The 16,502-nt window shown below is 45.9% G+C and overlaps 1 protein-coding gene across 2 annotated transcripts in view; it reads left to right on the plus strand.

Moving 5' to 3' along the window:
• The window catches only part of Slc12a8 (solute carrier family 12 member 8), a 179,347-nt gene that overhangs the window by 55,014 nt on the left and 107,831 nt on the right, over positions 1-16,502 (plus strand). For both annotated transcript variants that reach the window (XM_004642168.2, XM_004642167.2), the window contains one exon: positions 3,363-3,594. In XM_004642168.2, coding sequence (XP_004642225.2) covers positions 3,363-3,594 — 232 coding nt within the window. The remainder of the gene's footprint in view (positions 1-3,362; positions 3,595-16,502) is intronic.

The raw sequence follows: 16,502 nt of genomic DNA on the forward strand, positions 1-16,502 counted from the left end.
GGGGATTGAACTCTGACTCTTGCACTTGACAGGGAAGTGCTTATTCTACTGAGCCATCTCCTTGGCCCCTGTGTTTTTAGTTCTGCCAGTAACAAGACTACCCTGAGAGGCCACAAACTTATATCTTTAATTTCCATTTGTCTATTTTGCTTTTTCTCCTCACCAAAACGCATTACTTTCTTGCCTCCCCCTTCCTCCCCAGCAAATATGAAATCTCTTCTATGTTTCTATTCCATAGACATCCTTATCTCTTACTGCAAGGGCTCTGATTTTGAGAAGGGGATTTAGTTTGGGACGGTTACTTCCCTGGAAGTAAACCTCTGACTTCAAGGATTTTTATTTGCAGCTCCTATTGCAATGTCCCTGTGACCTTCCCACACCTGTTTAGTATTAATGAAGTTTATGACAGCCAGAGCTAGCTGTTTTTTTCTTCAGTAACTAATAATAACAAAGTGATGCTGACAGTGCCCATGGTTGCTATTTCTATAACTCTAACTAGAGGCCAGGTACTGTTCTAGCACCTTCCCTAAATCTCCTTCTTTCCTCCTTCTTTCGTTTTTACCATTGCAGAGGAGAAAGTGCAGCAGAGAGAGGTCAAAACACTCTTCGGTGTCACACAAGGTTTAGCCTGACTCTGGTTTTCCAGACCATGTTCCTAATCACCAGTCTTCCAGGCATTTTGAAGAATGGTTTCCCTATTGCTGGCATTTTGGGCCCAAACTTGGAAGGAGGCTGGAAGCAAAAAGTGATGCTTACCGCTTGGTCCACTCCAAATAAGCAGCTTCTGTTCTACAACTTGACACACAGCAGTGGCAGCTCTGGGTGTGGGTGGATGGTCTCAGCCAAGCCCTCATATCATCCTCTGCGTGCTTGAATGTGGGGTACCTGGAGGGGGGTGATGCTCATATAAATGACCACTATTATTGCATTGGTCATTTGTATTGTCTGTTTATTTTGAGATAGGGTCTCACTAGCTAGTATAGGCTGGCTGGTGATCATCCTGCCTCAGCCTCTGGAGTGCTGGGAGTACAGGCATGTACTACCACACCCAGCCATCTGGTCATTTTAAAAAACTTGAGTAAATACAACTATGAAGATTCCAGTGGAGCTGACCAAATACTGAGGAAAGAACATCAGTATCACAACACACTCTGTTGTTTAGTGGAAATGAGTTTGGACATGAAGGCAGGAAAACGTAAGTTAGCTTTTCTTTCTCTACCTCTCTCTGTCTCTCTATTTCTGTCTCTGTCTCTGCTTCTCTCTGTCTCTGTCTCTTTTCTCTGTTTCTCTGTCTGTCTCTCTGTCTCTCCTGTATTTCCCCCACATTCCCAATGTGGACAGAAATCCGTATTATTAGAGGACACTAGGAAGGCTGGAATAACTCTAAGTTAAGTCTATAAGTTTGAAGAGCATTGGCAAAAATAATGTGTTTCCCCAAAAATAGCATCTACCTGCCAAATAAGGCCAGGCTGGTCTGTAGGTGGTGATAGCCAGAGTCATGCCCACAGTGCCTTACTGGTCCCTTGCTGGGTGGTGGCTGTGTAGGAACGGGTAAGGCCAGGTGATGGAGGCTGGGATTTTTGATTACTATTTTCAAGGCCATTTGTTTTTGGTTAGTTCTATTTTGGGGGAAAACACAGTGATTCATGTTTAGTTACAAAGTGAGCAGATCTCAGTGAAGAACGGGCTTGTCTCTGATACAGAAGCAGTGTCTCCCTTGTGGCCTTCACTCAGAAGGATGGGGCCAGGTGCACAGATCCCAAAGTACTGTTTTCACTGCCTGCATGATCCACAGAATTCACTGAATGCTTGCTGCATCCTCGGCAAATGCAGGAATTAGCAGAGGCACCATCCCCATAAAGATCCTTGTTCCCAAAAGAGTTTTCTTCTTCTTCTTCTTTTTTTTTTTTTTTTTTTAATGTATTTAGAACAGTGTCTACAGGGTCTCGCTACACAGATCAGTCTCATAGTGATCCTCCTGTTTTCAGCCCCCAAGTGCTGGGATTACAGGCATGCACTACCATACCCAGTCTCAATCACTGTCTCAGCACTCCTCAGGGGCGGGGCCAGCACAGCATGTGGGGGATCGAACCCTAACCCTGCGCCTGCCTAAGCAAGCACTTTAGTCTGCTGAGCTTCCTGGCCAGCCCTTAGAGTCTCAAATGCAGTCTTGGAGGTAGTTTGGGAAGCAAACTTAGGCACATGAGATAATAGAATATGGACCCAGATAATTGATCATATTGCACCACCAGGGAACATATTATTTATTCAGAAATTAGAGATAAAGAAAGAAAGGCTTTTGGGGAAAAAAGGAATTTGAAGGAGGCCCTAACTGAATTTGTTCCCTGGGAGAGGAGCAAGAGGAGGGTGACCATGGTGGTGACAGTGACCAGTGGGTCAAACCAAGGAGGAAAGAAAACTGGGATGGGGCTATGTCATGTGAGGTTAATGTTATTTTCAACTATTCAAAATTGACCTTTCAGGTATTTCCAAAAGCTAAAATAAAACCCTAACTCTCAGACAAATATAAAAGGATTATGTGCCAAAGATCCTGTTCAAGTCATAAAGGAGCTAGCAAGCTGTTACAGGGTAGTGAGAAGCTCAGTACAGACACAAGATGGATAGAAATCAAATCTACCGGTCCAGTCAGCCACTTCAGTGAATAAATAGATAAATGTAAACTTGCTGGGTTAGATATAAAACTAGCTAATGTCTTCCTGGCCAATAAATGCTAACTTTGTGGACTCTGTTCCACTGGATGGATATTATTTGCATCTCTGCTGGGAAAAAAACATCCAATTAGCATGTAGCTTACTAAGTCAGAGTGTTTCACACATTCATCAGTACAAGTGGTGACTAGAGCCATGTACGTTCACCTAGACAGTCCTAGGTAGCCTTGGTCACGTGTGACATTGTAAAGATGTGTTGCTCTCTGTCATTCTATTTCAAAGGATAATTTTTAAAGAATAATGCCAACCTACAAAGGAGCAGAGACCCAACTGGCTGGCTGCAGGGCCCTTCTGTGGCTCTGAAGATGGGACCCCTGACTATCATTTGTTCTAGATTTAGTTCCTGAATAGCACAGAGAAACCTTTATCCCAACATCCCAGCCTCTTCCATCGGCTTCCGCATAGGCGTATGGACAGAGCTCACTCTGCCCTTAGTCAGGGATGTGGACAGACAGAAGTAGAGGTTGAGGTGGGTTGTGGGTGGGAAGGGCTGGTTCAGCCCCACCTCAGGGCCCAGCACTGCTTCATTTGCTTCCACTGGGGGGAGTGGGGCTCAGTGTAGGGCCCTTGGCTCCATGGGCTCCCCATGCCTCTCTGTCTCGCTTCCTCTTCCAACCTGGAGCTGTCGGGCAGTGTGTTGCAGGTGCCATGTACATCACTGGCTTTGCGGAATCCATCTCCGATTTGCTGGGCCTCAGGAACATCTGGGCTGTGCGAGGAATCTCCATTGCGGTGCTTCTGTCCCTGCTGGGCATTAACCTGGCAGGCGTCAAATGGATAATTCGCCTCCAGCTGCTGCTGCTGCTCCTCCTGGCCGTGTCCACGCTGGACTTTGTGGTGGGCTCCTTCACCCACCTGGACCCAGGTAAAGCCTCTGGAGCTCACATACAGTTTGTGGCCCATGGGTCTGCGTGGTGTCATAGGTGTTTATGGGTGCAGATCTGCAGGCTGAGTTCCTGTCACAGGATCACCTGCATTATGGGCTGACCGTGGATTGGATCCATGTTAGCCTTTTCCAGATGCCACAGAGTTGGATCGTGCCATGTGTAACCTTTGCAGATTGACTCCTTTTGCTTAGTGACATACACGTAGAGGTCCTCCATGGCTTTCAGTGGCTTCACAGCTCATTTCTGCTTTTAATCATTGAATAGTCTATTGACCAATATCCTACAAATTTTTTTCCATATGATTATTGATGGATATCTTGGTTACTTCAGGTATGGAGCAATTATGAATAAACCTGTGTTAAATATCCTTGTTCTGGCTGGCCAAATAGCTCAGTGGATTAAAGCACCTGCAAGCAGTCACAGGGGCTGGGGGTTTCATCCCTGGGCCTGCTGTGCTGGCCCCGCCCCCAGCAATTGAGACTGGGTATGGTGGTGCATGCTTGTAATCCCAGATCTTGGGAGGCTGTAAACAGGCAGATCACTATGAGTCTGGTCTAGCAGTGAGACCCTGAGCATCCTGTAGACCCTTCCCTAAAATACAAAAATAAAATAAAAACCCTTGTTCAGTTTTTTGTGAAGATATGTTTTCAACTCATTTGGATAAATACTGAGGAACATGATTGCTAGATCATATGTTACGACCTTTAAAGAAACTGCTGCAGGGTGTAGTGGTGCATACCTGTAATCCTAGCTACTCAGCAGGATGATGTAGGAGGATTACAAGTTCTAGGTCAGCCTGGGCAATTTAGTAGGATTCTGCTTCAAAATTTAAAAAATAAAAGACCTTGGGATGTAGCCCAGTGGGTCCTGGGTTCAATTCTAAGTACTGGAAAAAAAAAAAAAAGTAGTATAAAAAATGATTTAAAACAACACAACCTGCCAAACTTCCAAAGAGGCTGGACCTGCCCTTCACCAACAGTAAATTAGACTACTGTGGCTCTGCTCCGTCATCAGCCTTTGCTCTCAGGGTTCTGCTTTGGGGCCACTCTGCTAGGTATGCAGTGGTGCTGCTGCTGTTTTAATTTGCAGTTCCTTAGTAATGCATGACATTGAGCGTGTTTTTCTGTGCTTATTTGCCATCTTTGGGATATCATCTTGAGTGAAGTATCTGTTGCCTTGTTAACAATTAGGTTGTTTGTTTTCTTACCATTGAATTTTAAGGGTTCTCTTTATATTTTGGATATAAATCATTTGTCAAATATGTTATTAGTAAAAAATTTATCCTGATTTGTCATTTGTCTTTTCATTCCCTTAGCAGTGCCTTTTGTCGAACAGAATTTTAAAATACTGGAGTCTAACATCTTAATTTTTCTTTCATGGATCCTGCTTTGAGTGCCACCTAGATTTTCTTGTACGGTATCTTCTAGAACTTTTGTGTTTTACTTGAAGCTATGATCCATTTTAAGTAATCTGGTGAAGGGTGTGGGTTGAACGTGTATGTGAGTGGCTGTCCAGTTGTTCTATCACCAAGTTTTGAAAAGACCTTCCCATCTCCCTGAGCAGCTGAGCTCCTTTGTCAAAGACCAACGAGCTGGCTGTATTTCATGTGACCTGTTCCTGGGCTTGCTGTTCTGCTCCATGGATTCATGTGCCTGTTTTTTCTCTGTACCACTCTGCCTTGATTATCACTGCCTTATAGTTAAGCCTTGAAGTTGGGTGGTGTTGATTCCCCAACTTGGTCCTTGCTTGCTAGTGTAACTTTTAAAATCAGAAAACAATTTAAGGGCTGGTGAGATGGCTCAGTGGTCTAAAGCACCTACTTGGAACAAGTTTGGCAAAGCACAGGAACCGCAGTTCAATCCCCCAGCACCACATGCCAGCCAGCCCCACTCCCTGGTGGGCTGAGCTGGCCACACACACACACAATAATAATAAATTTTTTAAAAAAATTTAAAAAAGAAAACAATTTAAGCCTACTTGAGTTAAACTTTATTTATTTATTTATTTATTTATTTATTTATTTATTTATTTATTTTGAGGTGTGGAAATGGAACCCAGAGCCTATTGCAAAGTAGACAAGTGCTCTACTGCTGAGCTATATCTACCCAGCCTCTTTCCTTTTCTTTAACTATAAAAAACCAGGGCCTGGGAGATAGCTCAATAGAATAAACACTTGCCTGGCAAGCACAGGGTCCTGAGTTCAATCCCTGGTACTGCAAAAATAAATAAATAGATAAATAAATAAATAATAAATATAAAAAGCCTTTTAAAAAGTCCAACAAATTCTGAAATATATAATGTTAAAGTATAAAAAATAAATGTAAAAATTAAGTTTCCATTTTTACCCCATTTCCCTTCAGAAGGAGGTTGGTACATGTATCAGTTATCTATTGCTATCAAACAAATTTTTCAGTGATGTAGTGTCATAAAGCATCAGAAAGTGTCCCCCTTTCTGTTTTCCCTGTGGCCACACACTCGGCTGTGCCTTGGGAGGCTGGTGGTTTGAGCTTGCTCTTGCAGTCATGGTCAGCTAGGCTGCAGGGTTGGTTGGGGTCTCCCTGCTGTCAGTGCGTCAGTGTGGGTAGGACACAGTAGTAACTGTCCTGTGGTCCTTCCAAGGGATGCTTCAGTGTCCTCATGGCAAGAACTGACCAGTGCTCTCAGACCAGTCAGTCGGGGAGATACAGAGGAGACGAGATCTATCTTATTCCTGATCCAGGCTCAGGAGTCACAGAGCAACACTGCAGCCGGTGTGAGTGGATAGTCCCTGGGGCTGAGCTGCAGCCAGCTGGAGGGACTTAGGGTCTGTCTGCTTTTTCTCTCCCCTCTCTCCCCCCTCTCCTCCCCTTGCCCCCTTTTACCACTTTTCTCCCCCCGCCCCTCCCCTCTCCCTTCTATTTTTCTTTCTTTGTAGTGCTGAGGATTAGATTGGGCCTTGTGTGAGTAGTGCAAGTTCTCTGCTACTGAGCTACACTACCAGCCTAGTTTCTGTAGAATTTATAGGCACTTTTTTTTTTTTTTTCCTTTCTGCAGTGCTGGGGTTTGAACCTTCCTATTGAGCTGTGTCTTCCAGCCCCTTTATTTATTTATTTATTTATTTATCTATCTATCTATTTATTTATTTATTTTTGTGGAACTGGGGGATTGAACTCAGGCCCTTGCGCTTGCCAGGGAAGCGCTTATTCCATTGAGCCATCTCCCCGGCCCCTTATTTTTTATTTTGAGACAAAGCCTTGCTAAGTATTTAAATTGCCCAGGCCTGTCTTCAGTTTATGACCCTTCTAACTCAACCTCCAAAATGGCTGGGGTTACAGGTATGTGCTACCATACCCAGCTTGTACAAACATTTAAAAATCAGAATAGTGCATCTTAAAATCATGAATTGAGTGGGTAGGGTGCTAGGGATTGAACCCACGCCCATGATCAAGCCAAAACCACACACTCTACTGTTGCAGGCAGCCGAGTTAGACAGAAATATTATAGGCAGTCAGACAGGGCCAGGCCCTCAAGGAGACAAGATGGAAGACAAGGTGACTTTGCAACTTGAAAGAGGCAGACACTCCCATACGGGCCACACATGAAGACCAAGACAAAAAGAGGAAGCACAGCTACATACTTCCCTAGGGATGGACATTAGGAATTGATACCCTAAATAGTATCAATCAACTTGAAAGAACCCAAATGAGTCACTAGCCCAACCCCCAACAGGAAGAGACCCTGTTCTGTATTCATGCTTGCTTGCTATGTGACTCACTTTCCCATTTGATACTGGATTTAATCAATTTTACCTGAGCAGTGGTGCTTGTAATCTCATTGGTTGACCATAGTTTTGTCCTACCTCATGCCCAACTAAGCAAGTTCCCATGTCTTCTCCACCACCTTAGACCCGCCTCACCACATGGTTTTCCTCTATAAAAGTCCCTACAAGAGACAACTTTGGGGGGTGGGGGACGACCTGCTCGGGCCCCTCCTCCTGTCCCTCTCTCGGGACAGGAGCTTTCTTTCTCTCAATAAATATATTCTGCTCATAACCTCCATTTGTTCCTAAAATTCATTCTTCGGTTTTAGAGAACACAAACTCGTGCAGCCCACTAAAGACCAGTTTTTCTCCCTGTATCACTACCACTGGTCTATAACTTCAGTCCAGAAAAAGAAAATTTAAATGCACTTACATCAAATTATTTTTTGCTCTATTCCAGTTTTAAAGATGACATGTCTTGTATCATAAAAAAAAAAAATCTTGAAATTTATAAAATGAAGAGTGGAAGGGTTAATTTTCCCTCATTCCATTTTCCTATCTCATACCCCACAGGGAGATGAGTACATAGTTCTTTGTAAAAATGTAAAGAAATTCTACACGTTTTGGTCCCACGATGCATAGGATGCTGCAGACATTCTTCAATGCCAGTGCATTAAGGGTTCTTGCCCCGCATTCTTTTTTAAATTTTGTTTTGAAGTGGGCTCTCGCTGTGTGTCTTAGGCTAGTCTCAACTCCTGGGCTCAAGTGATCCTCCTCCCTCAGCCTCTCTGGTAGCTGGGGCCATGGGCTCACGCCCCCTGCCTGATTTACAATTCCCTCATTTTGTTTCAATACCTATATAACATTGCATGTTCCAGATTTAAAACACTTTGTATTTAATGGTTAATTTATTGGTAGAATTTTAGATTTTTCCAGTTTGTGGTTATTACAAATATTGCTGATGTGAACATCCTGTACAAACCTTGGAGCTTATTTCTGCAAGATCGAGTCATATAAATAGAATTCATAGGGCAAAGGTCAAGCACATTTTAAATTGTATGAGGCTCTGCCAAATTGCTTTCCAATAGGACTGTTCTATTCTGAACCCCTACTAACAGTAGACAAGCATTATTGATTCTCTATTCCTTGGTAAAAATTAGACAAGCTTCATTTTTTCAAATCCCTGTCATGGAATAGATGCAAGTATAATCTTTATCTTTTGCTTTCTTAAATTATTAACAAAGATGATTTTTAAATATTTTTGTTACCCCTTGTTATTTCTTTTGCTCTGATTTGCCCATCATCTCTCGCTGCTTTTTTCTATTAAGTGACCTTATTTTTAACAATTTATGGAAGTTCAAACACAAGTCAAGCATTTGTTAATCCAACACAAGTCAAGCATTAATCCAACACAGTTAATCCAACACAAATCAAGCATTTGTTTGGCTTTTATTAATGCTAGGCATTTGCCAGATAACTTGAAAACATTTTCCCTACTCTGTCATTTACTCTTTTAACACTTATTTTGTAAATAATAAAAGTAATACATATACATACGCTTATTCATTTTTGAGCCAAGTTGTATAATCTGATTGCTTGTTTTCTTGTGTATTTTTCAGTTTTTTTCTGAAATTAGATCCATGTGTCATTTCCTAGGGCTACCCTCTCAGACACCCTAGGGCCTTAAAGAACCAGGAACTTATTCTCTCGCAGTTCTGGGGCCAGAGGGTGAAGTCAGATGTGTCATCAGGACCCTCCTGTCCTCCTCAGCTACAGTACCCGCCCCCAGCATCCTGTGGCTTGTGTCTGCACCACTACCATCTCTGCTGCTGCCTTCTCATGGTCTCTCCCGTGAGTGGTGCGTTGTAGGGCATCTCGTCACTGGAAATAAGTCCCACTCAGATGACTCTGGCTGGTCTCACCTGTAGATCCACTCTATTCTATATTCCACCATTCTTCATTTGCATTATTTCCAGAGTTCTGTTGCCATTTGAAAAATGTTCCACAGAGCTTTCAAAAAAGCTTGATGCTCTGACCAGACTCACCTTGTTTCCCTCCTCCCGTTGTGGATCAGCCCTGAGCTTGGCTTCTCTGGGAGGCAACCACCTCCAGGCCTGGGCCCTGCCCTCCCTTTACTGACCCAGAGATGGATCCCTGCTGTCAGGATCACAAATCAACCCATGAGGAAAAATGGCACCTTCTACCTTCCCCTGTGATTGGCAGGAGATAGAAGGTTCAATTGATACTGCAAATCATTTCCTCTTGAGTTCTGAAGTCTTGCCTGCTTGTCCTCTAGAGCTCCAAGGCATCAGTAGCCTATTGTTCTGACTTCTGTTCTTAGTAGGCAACCCATTTCTTCTCCCAATGTTTAAGATCTTCCTCTTTAGCCACAATGTTCTAAAATTTCATAATGATAAGTTGTATGTGTTGGCCTGAGCATTTGCAGTCTAGGATTGGCTCTTAAAAAAAAAAAAAAAAAAAAAAAAAATTCTTCTTTGTTTTCTGTTAGTTTGCTTTTTCTTTTCTTTTTTCTTGAATTCTGACCAAAATAGCTCCCCCCACCATACACACACCACCACAGTTTTACTTTGTACACGTTTGGTAACTCACTGAAAATATTAGATGAAAAATTCCAGAGACAAAGGATCCATAAATCTTTATAAACTATGTTTCACAAACACTTTATAAGATTCGGAATTGTTCTATTTTATTATTAGCTATTGTGCTAATCTCTCACTGTGCCTAATCTGCACATTAAACCTCATTACAGGGTCAGTGTTCAGTGAGATCTGTCATTTTAGGTCCACTGGGTCTCAGAACCATCCCCATATGGGTGGACTGTTGTGGTTAGATGTTGGAACACTTGTTTGAAGTTTCTAGTATTATTATTATTATTTTCAAATCTTTTTTATTCATCTCTTTTATGCCTTTCCTACTGTATGAGAAATTTCCTTAACTTTATTTTCATCTTTCTACTGAATTTTTAGCTTGAGTTATCCTCACTATTCAGGAGATATCTGATATCTGATTGTTATTTTTGTTTAGTCAGTTAAGTTACTGGGGCTAGAACCTAGGGCCTCACACATGGTAGACAAGAATTCTATGGCGAGCTCCCCTCTATCCTTTTCTATTTTTGATTTTGAAACAGAGTCTGAGGAAGTTGCCCAGACTGGTCTAGAATTCACAGTCTTCTCATTTCAGCCTCCTAAATTACTGGGATTAGAAGCATGCCCCACCATCCCCAGTTCTCACTGTTAGTTAAATTTTTTTTGAGACAGGGTCTCACTATGCAATTCAGGCTGGTTTTGAACTTGCTATGTAGCCCAGGCTGCCCTCACACTTGCGTGGATCTTCCTACCTCCACCTCCTGAGTGCCGGGATTACAGCTGTGTGTCACCAAGCCTCTCGTTTTGTCTCCAGACTTCCCCCATTGTGGTCTTTCTCAACCCCCAGCCCCTCACCTTGCAAGCTGGCAACAAGGCCCTTCTCCCTTTCTCTACCTCTTGCCCTGTTTCCAAAACAAGTCCCATTACACAGGACTCTGTGAGGACGCATGCTTCCTTACTGTAGAAAACCAAACAGCATGATTATTTCAACAAGACACCCTCAAGTATTTGTTTGGCTTAAAACTCCTAGAATGCCATTTTGGGGGCTCATGTTTTCATTTACAGGAGTGCCATGCCAAAATGATCTATTGCCATAAAAGCCAGACAGATAGAGAAAATATATTTCAGAACCTACAGCAGCATGCGGCACATTGTGATTCTATGTTCTGCACTTAAAGGACTCACTTTTGTGGCTAGCTGGGAAGGCATCTGCCCAGGTTCGCTCCGGGGAGCACCCGCTCCACAGGCCGGACACTGCTGAGCGGAGCCCTGCTGCCCAGCCAAGTCCAGGTGCCAGGCGCAACAGGAGGGAGCCGCTTCTGCCTGCAGGTGACAGGGGCTCTGCTCAGTCCCACCTGGGAGCCAGACCCTGGAAGGCCAGCCTGCCCTGCCTTCTGCCTTTCGGCGGAAATTGCACGGACCGTCCATCCCAGGACCTCTGGATCCAGAGCATTTGCCCATTTCTGAATTTTGATCCCTTATGCCTTGACCACCAAATCCTCTACTCCCATCTTTTCTCTGATGCAGCACTGCCTTTGCCTGGGAAGGGGGAGCACAGAGCTCAGCCCAAGCTGTCTTCCTGAGGGTGGCACCTCCACCACTGCGGCGGCCCTGGAGGCCTGCTGATCCAGTTTTCTCCAGTGGGGCTCTGCACACGTCAGCACCATCTGGAACTCAGATGAGCAGCCTCACGTCCTCCCGCTGGCTTACCTCCTTCTGCCTTTCTCCTTTTCCACTGGGGGGAAAGGAGGAGACCCCTCCCTTGAAAAAACCCAATGAGCAAATAATGAACTTAGTCTAGTCCGTCACCATTTTCCTGGGCCTAGCAGGCTAGGAGGCCTTCAAGTTCTTCCTCTAGGCTGGGCCTTCCTATCCTTTTCAGTTCCTCACTTCCTGTGTTAGGTGAACAGCCCTTGTCCTTATGGGGGCCACCTAGGTGATCTCCAGATCTCAGTGTGCCCTTCACAGAGCTTGCCTTGCATGTCCCCAGCCATATCCTGCATGTGCCTCACACCTCCTAGACTTTGGAGCAGGTCAGTTTTCCTAAAACATCTCTTTGCCCATGTCACTTCTTGGCTTAAACAGCATCAGTGACTTTCTGTTGCAAGAGGGCAGACAAATCCAGTCCCAAGGGATTTTCATTCATTAATCCCATGGCCTGACTCTGAATGATCTGCAGTTGCTCCAGATTGTCTGAGTGCCTTTCTTCTGGATGTAGCCCTGCTCCCTTTGGGAATTCTCTTTTCTGGTGCTATTTTGCCCTCAGGAACTGGGTGTGAAGGAGGCATGGCCTGGAATCCACAGCCCGCTGTGTGGCTTGGCGATGTTGGATGTAAAAATCACAATTACACCTCCAGGCATCGTTCCTGCCTCTTTCCATGTCTCCAGGCCCATGAAGACCAGCTAAGACCCAGTGGGCAAGTCACAGGGACGTCAATTACTAAGGGTATCTGGCACTCTGGCTCCTTGTTTTATTGTTTTTGTTTTGTAGTACGGGGATTGAACACAGGATCTTGCGCTTTGGCTCCTTGTTAAAATGCTTTTAAAAGTACTAAGGAATCATTTACCACCCACGCTTAACCAATATTTTATCAGTTTCACTTTAGACTGCTACTCCATTACAAATGAAAGCAAGTAAATACAATTCAAGTCCCACTTTCATCTACTCACAGCTCTTCCCAGGGGTCTATTCTCTCCCTGTTCCACCTTTCCTCCTTCCCATGCTGGGGATCAAACACCTTGTAGGTTCTCTACCACTGAGCTACATCTCCACTCCTTTTTGTTTTGAGGTGTAGTTTTGCTAAGCTGCCAAGGCTGGACTCAAACTTGTAATCCTCTGCCTCAGCCTCCTAGGTAGCTAAGATTGCAGGCATATTCCAGTGGGCCTGGCTCTGTTTCTCCTTTTTCTGCTATCAGTAGATGGCTACAAGCAATCTCTGCTGTTGCTTAACCCTTGAACACTTTCCACACATTCTATCACATGGTATGGATGAATTTGATAACATGCTAGATGGTGAATAAGTGAATGACTTTGCAATGCATTTTTCTCACCACTGTATTTCTAAGAGGTCTCGGGGTTGCTACGTGCCGTGCTCACATGCTGCAGGGAGCGATTTGCGCAAAGAGCTGAGAGCCAGATATGTGAGTGGTTTAGGATAGGGGCAGGAACAGAGGCAGCAAGGCCACAGGAGGCTGTGGAGAGAACTCAGGGGATTCCTGACCTTAGGGGTAGGGGGCTGAGAGGAAAAAGGAGAGGACACCTGGTTGGAGGGCTGGGGCCTCAGGCACTGGGATGGAGGAGGATGGACCCAAGTGCAGGCCCCAGGAAATCTGAGCAGGGACGTGGGGCAGTGCAGCCAGAGACCACCTGGAGCTCCCTCAGTCAGGACTGTGGAACAGTCATGGACAGAGTGGGAGACAGGTGAGGGATACTGGAGCTCCTTTTGAAGGGGGAAAGAGCTGTATTTGTTAGGATGGAATTTAATTTCCCAGAAGAGGTACTTTTTACTGTTCTATATTACTAAAAAAACCTACTTCTCTGAGGGGATTCCAACATGCAAATGAAACTGAGGGCTAAGCTTCTTCCTCTGGTGTAGAGCTCACTGCAGAGCGGCTGAGGGTGGGGGAGGGGGTTTGAGGGGGCTCCATGCAGTCTGTGTGGTGCAAACAGGGGAATGAAACTCCCAACCCAAAGACACCTGGGGCGAGTTCCTGTTCTTTAACACCAAAGAATGAATTTTAGAAACAACGGAGGCTAAACGAATGTTTATTGGGGGGAAAGAAAGCTTCTGTGGGAGAGAGGGACAGAAAGGGACTGGAGTGGGTTACCAAGGAATCTGCCTCTTCTAGGGATTTTTATAGAGCACAACCATGGGGTGAGGCAGGCCTAAGGTGGGAAACATGGGAACTCGCACATTAGGTGAGACAGAACTACGGTCCAGCAATAAGATTTATAAGTAATTTACAATTGCTGAGGTAAAATTAATTAATTTAGGAACAAATGCAGAAGCAAGTCACATAGCAAGTGCACATGAATACAGAGTAGGGCTTTTCCCATAGGGGGTTGGGTTAGTTACTTCCTGGCTTTTTCAAAGTGGTTGATACCTATTTAGAATATCAGTCCCTGATGCCCATCCCTAGGGAGGTATGTGGCTGCATTTGTTTAATCTTTTTTTGTCTTGAAGTCCAGCCCACGGAGGAGGTGACTGTCTCTCCTAGAGTTGTAAGGTATCTTGCTTTCCATATTGGATCCTTTGAGGGCCTAGCCCTGCCTGACTGATATATTTCTATCTAGCTCAGCTGCCTATGAGGTCAGGCAGAGGACAAGGCCAGGTCACACCTGTACAGGGGACATGCACTGGTGTCAGGCAGTGGAATCAGGCTGCACGGCCTCTGCTGGTTCTGCAGGTCCCAGCTGCTTCTCTCTGGCAGTGAGTGGCTGTCTGAGCCCCGCTGAGGGACCTGCACAGTCCCTGTCCCTCCATTGCTCTCTTGCACCCTCGTTCTGGGCCCTGTACTCAGTGCTCTGGGCTGTCCTGCAGTGCCCAGCTTGGCCTCTGTGTGGAGTCGCATTCCTGAGTGTTTTCTGGCCTCTGAGGTCTGCTCATTTAGAACTTCCTCAGCCAACAGAGGTCAGTTCAGGGAGCAAACACAGGTGCCCCTTGTGGTATTTCCATTTTACTTCTGGGCGGGAGTGGGGGTGGGGGGGTGGGGGTGTGTGCTGCTATACACACACACACACACACGCACGCACGCACGCACGCACGCACACCACGTACACAGTGACCCTCGCAAATGAATGACCTGGTAATGGATGTCAGGCCAGGCAGGGTTATTTTCCTCACCTCAGAGACAGGAAAAACTACCTAGAGGTGGGGTGTAATTTTCAAGAAGCCAGCCTCAGAACAGCTAGAGAGCTTTAAAGTGTGTTCCCACCCCAGCCTCTGTCCCTGGAGCCCTCTACCCTGGCTGTACCTAAGAAGCCCCGGGGAGCCTTGTGGTGGCAACCCCGGCCCCCACCCCAGACCAAACAGATCAGCACCTCTGGGGTGGGCTGTTAGTCTGTCTTCCAACATTCAAGGAGTTCCGTCCTGCTGGTGCCAGCCTCCCTCTGAGCTGCTATCTGAGGAGTGGACACTCAGGCCCCATGGAGGACAGGGGCTGAGCACCTCTGGGTTCAGGCTGGGCAGACCCAGGAGACAGAGCTGTCCACTGTCCACACTGCCCAGCAAGCAGGCTCCGGCAGGACGTGGAGCCCTGTTAGCCCGTTTCTCCCTTCACCTGCGCTAAGCAAAGGGCCCACTTGTTCGGCTGTTATGCGTTGTCTCCCCCAAGGCCTCATGTACTCCTAGGTAGGGACTTTCAAAGATGGCTGGGTAGGGTGTAGATGCTGGGGTTAAGGCTGTCCCACCCCAGGTGTGGGTGGTACCACCCTAAAAGCAGGTGGCCTGGATGGACCATAAAGGACAGAAAGAAGCTGCTTCAGCTATTGTTGTGTCTTCGTTACTTGGCTGCTTTCGTGCCTTCTGCCCACCATGAGCTTTTCTCCTCTGGGATGTTCCTCTGCCATACCACCTGGCCTTGGAGCCAGCTGATTATGGACTGAAACCTCTATACACTGTGAACTAAACCTCTCCTTCCTTAACTTTGGGTACAGGGTATTTTGTCTCAGCAATGAGAAGAGGAACTAAGACAGGGTGTGGACATGTGCAAAGAAATAATCACGAGGTACTTTACAAATTTTCTCCTATTCATTCTAGAAGCAACCTAGTGAGATGACTGAGGTGATTATTCCCATTTTATGACAAGGAGGTTATGCATGCAGCCTTCCTGGGACTGCACAGTATCTCGGTCATGGGGGAATCCAGCTGCCCCTTAGGCCAGCATGCTCTTTCTCTGCTCTCAGGTATCTCTGGCTCTAGGGCCTTGGAAGAAGGCAGTGAGCCTCTTACAGCCCCTTCTCTTTTCAGGTCGCCACAATCTGCAGACCATCCAGGCTCTATGGCCCCCCTCATGCCTGGTTGGAGAGAGCAGGGTTGGAGCTGAGCTTGGGAAGGGGCAGCAGGAGATGAGCCAGAAGAGGCTAGAACATACTCTGCCCAGGTCCACAAGACAGAGGTCTTGGACAAGCTTAGTCAATAGCATCCTAGTCAGGCAGGGAGGGTGTGGGCTGCAGGAAGGGTGTGTACTGGGAGGGAGCTGCTCCCCACACAGTTTGCCTTGCCCCTTTGTCCTCAGGCGCCTCCTTCCTGGGGGTAAAGAGGGGGGGGCTACTCTGTGATCCAGGAGAGTGCTTAGCCCTTGCCCCCTCCACAGGCCTCAGGTGGCCTCACTGCAGCATGGGTGAGTATTTCTGCCACCCACTTGCTAGGGTGATTCCTGGGAAAGTTGTGCCAGTTCTGAAGTACACAGGGACCACAAACTGCTGGAGGTGGCAACAGACCTGCTGCTGGAATCTGTGACCACAGTAAAGTGGTGGGAACTGGCATTTCTAGCCCTTTTACAGTTCTTCCCCACCTCTTTCTTTTCTTTCTTTCTTTTT

Source organism: Octodon degus, unplaced genomic scaffold (assembly GCF_000260255.1).
Source record: "Octodon degus isolate 3935 unplaced genomic scaffold, OctDeg1.0 scaffold00147, whole genome shotgun sequence".
Classification (NCBI taxonomy): Eukaryota; Metazoa; Chordata; class Mammalia; order Rodentia; family Octodontidae; genus Octodon; species Octodon degus.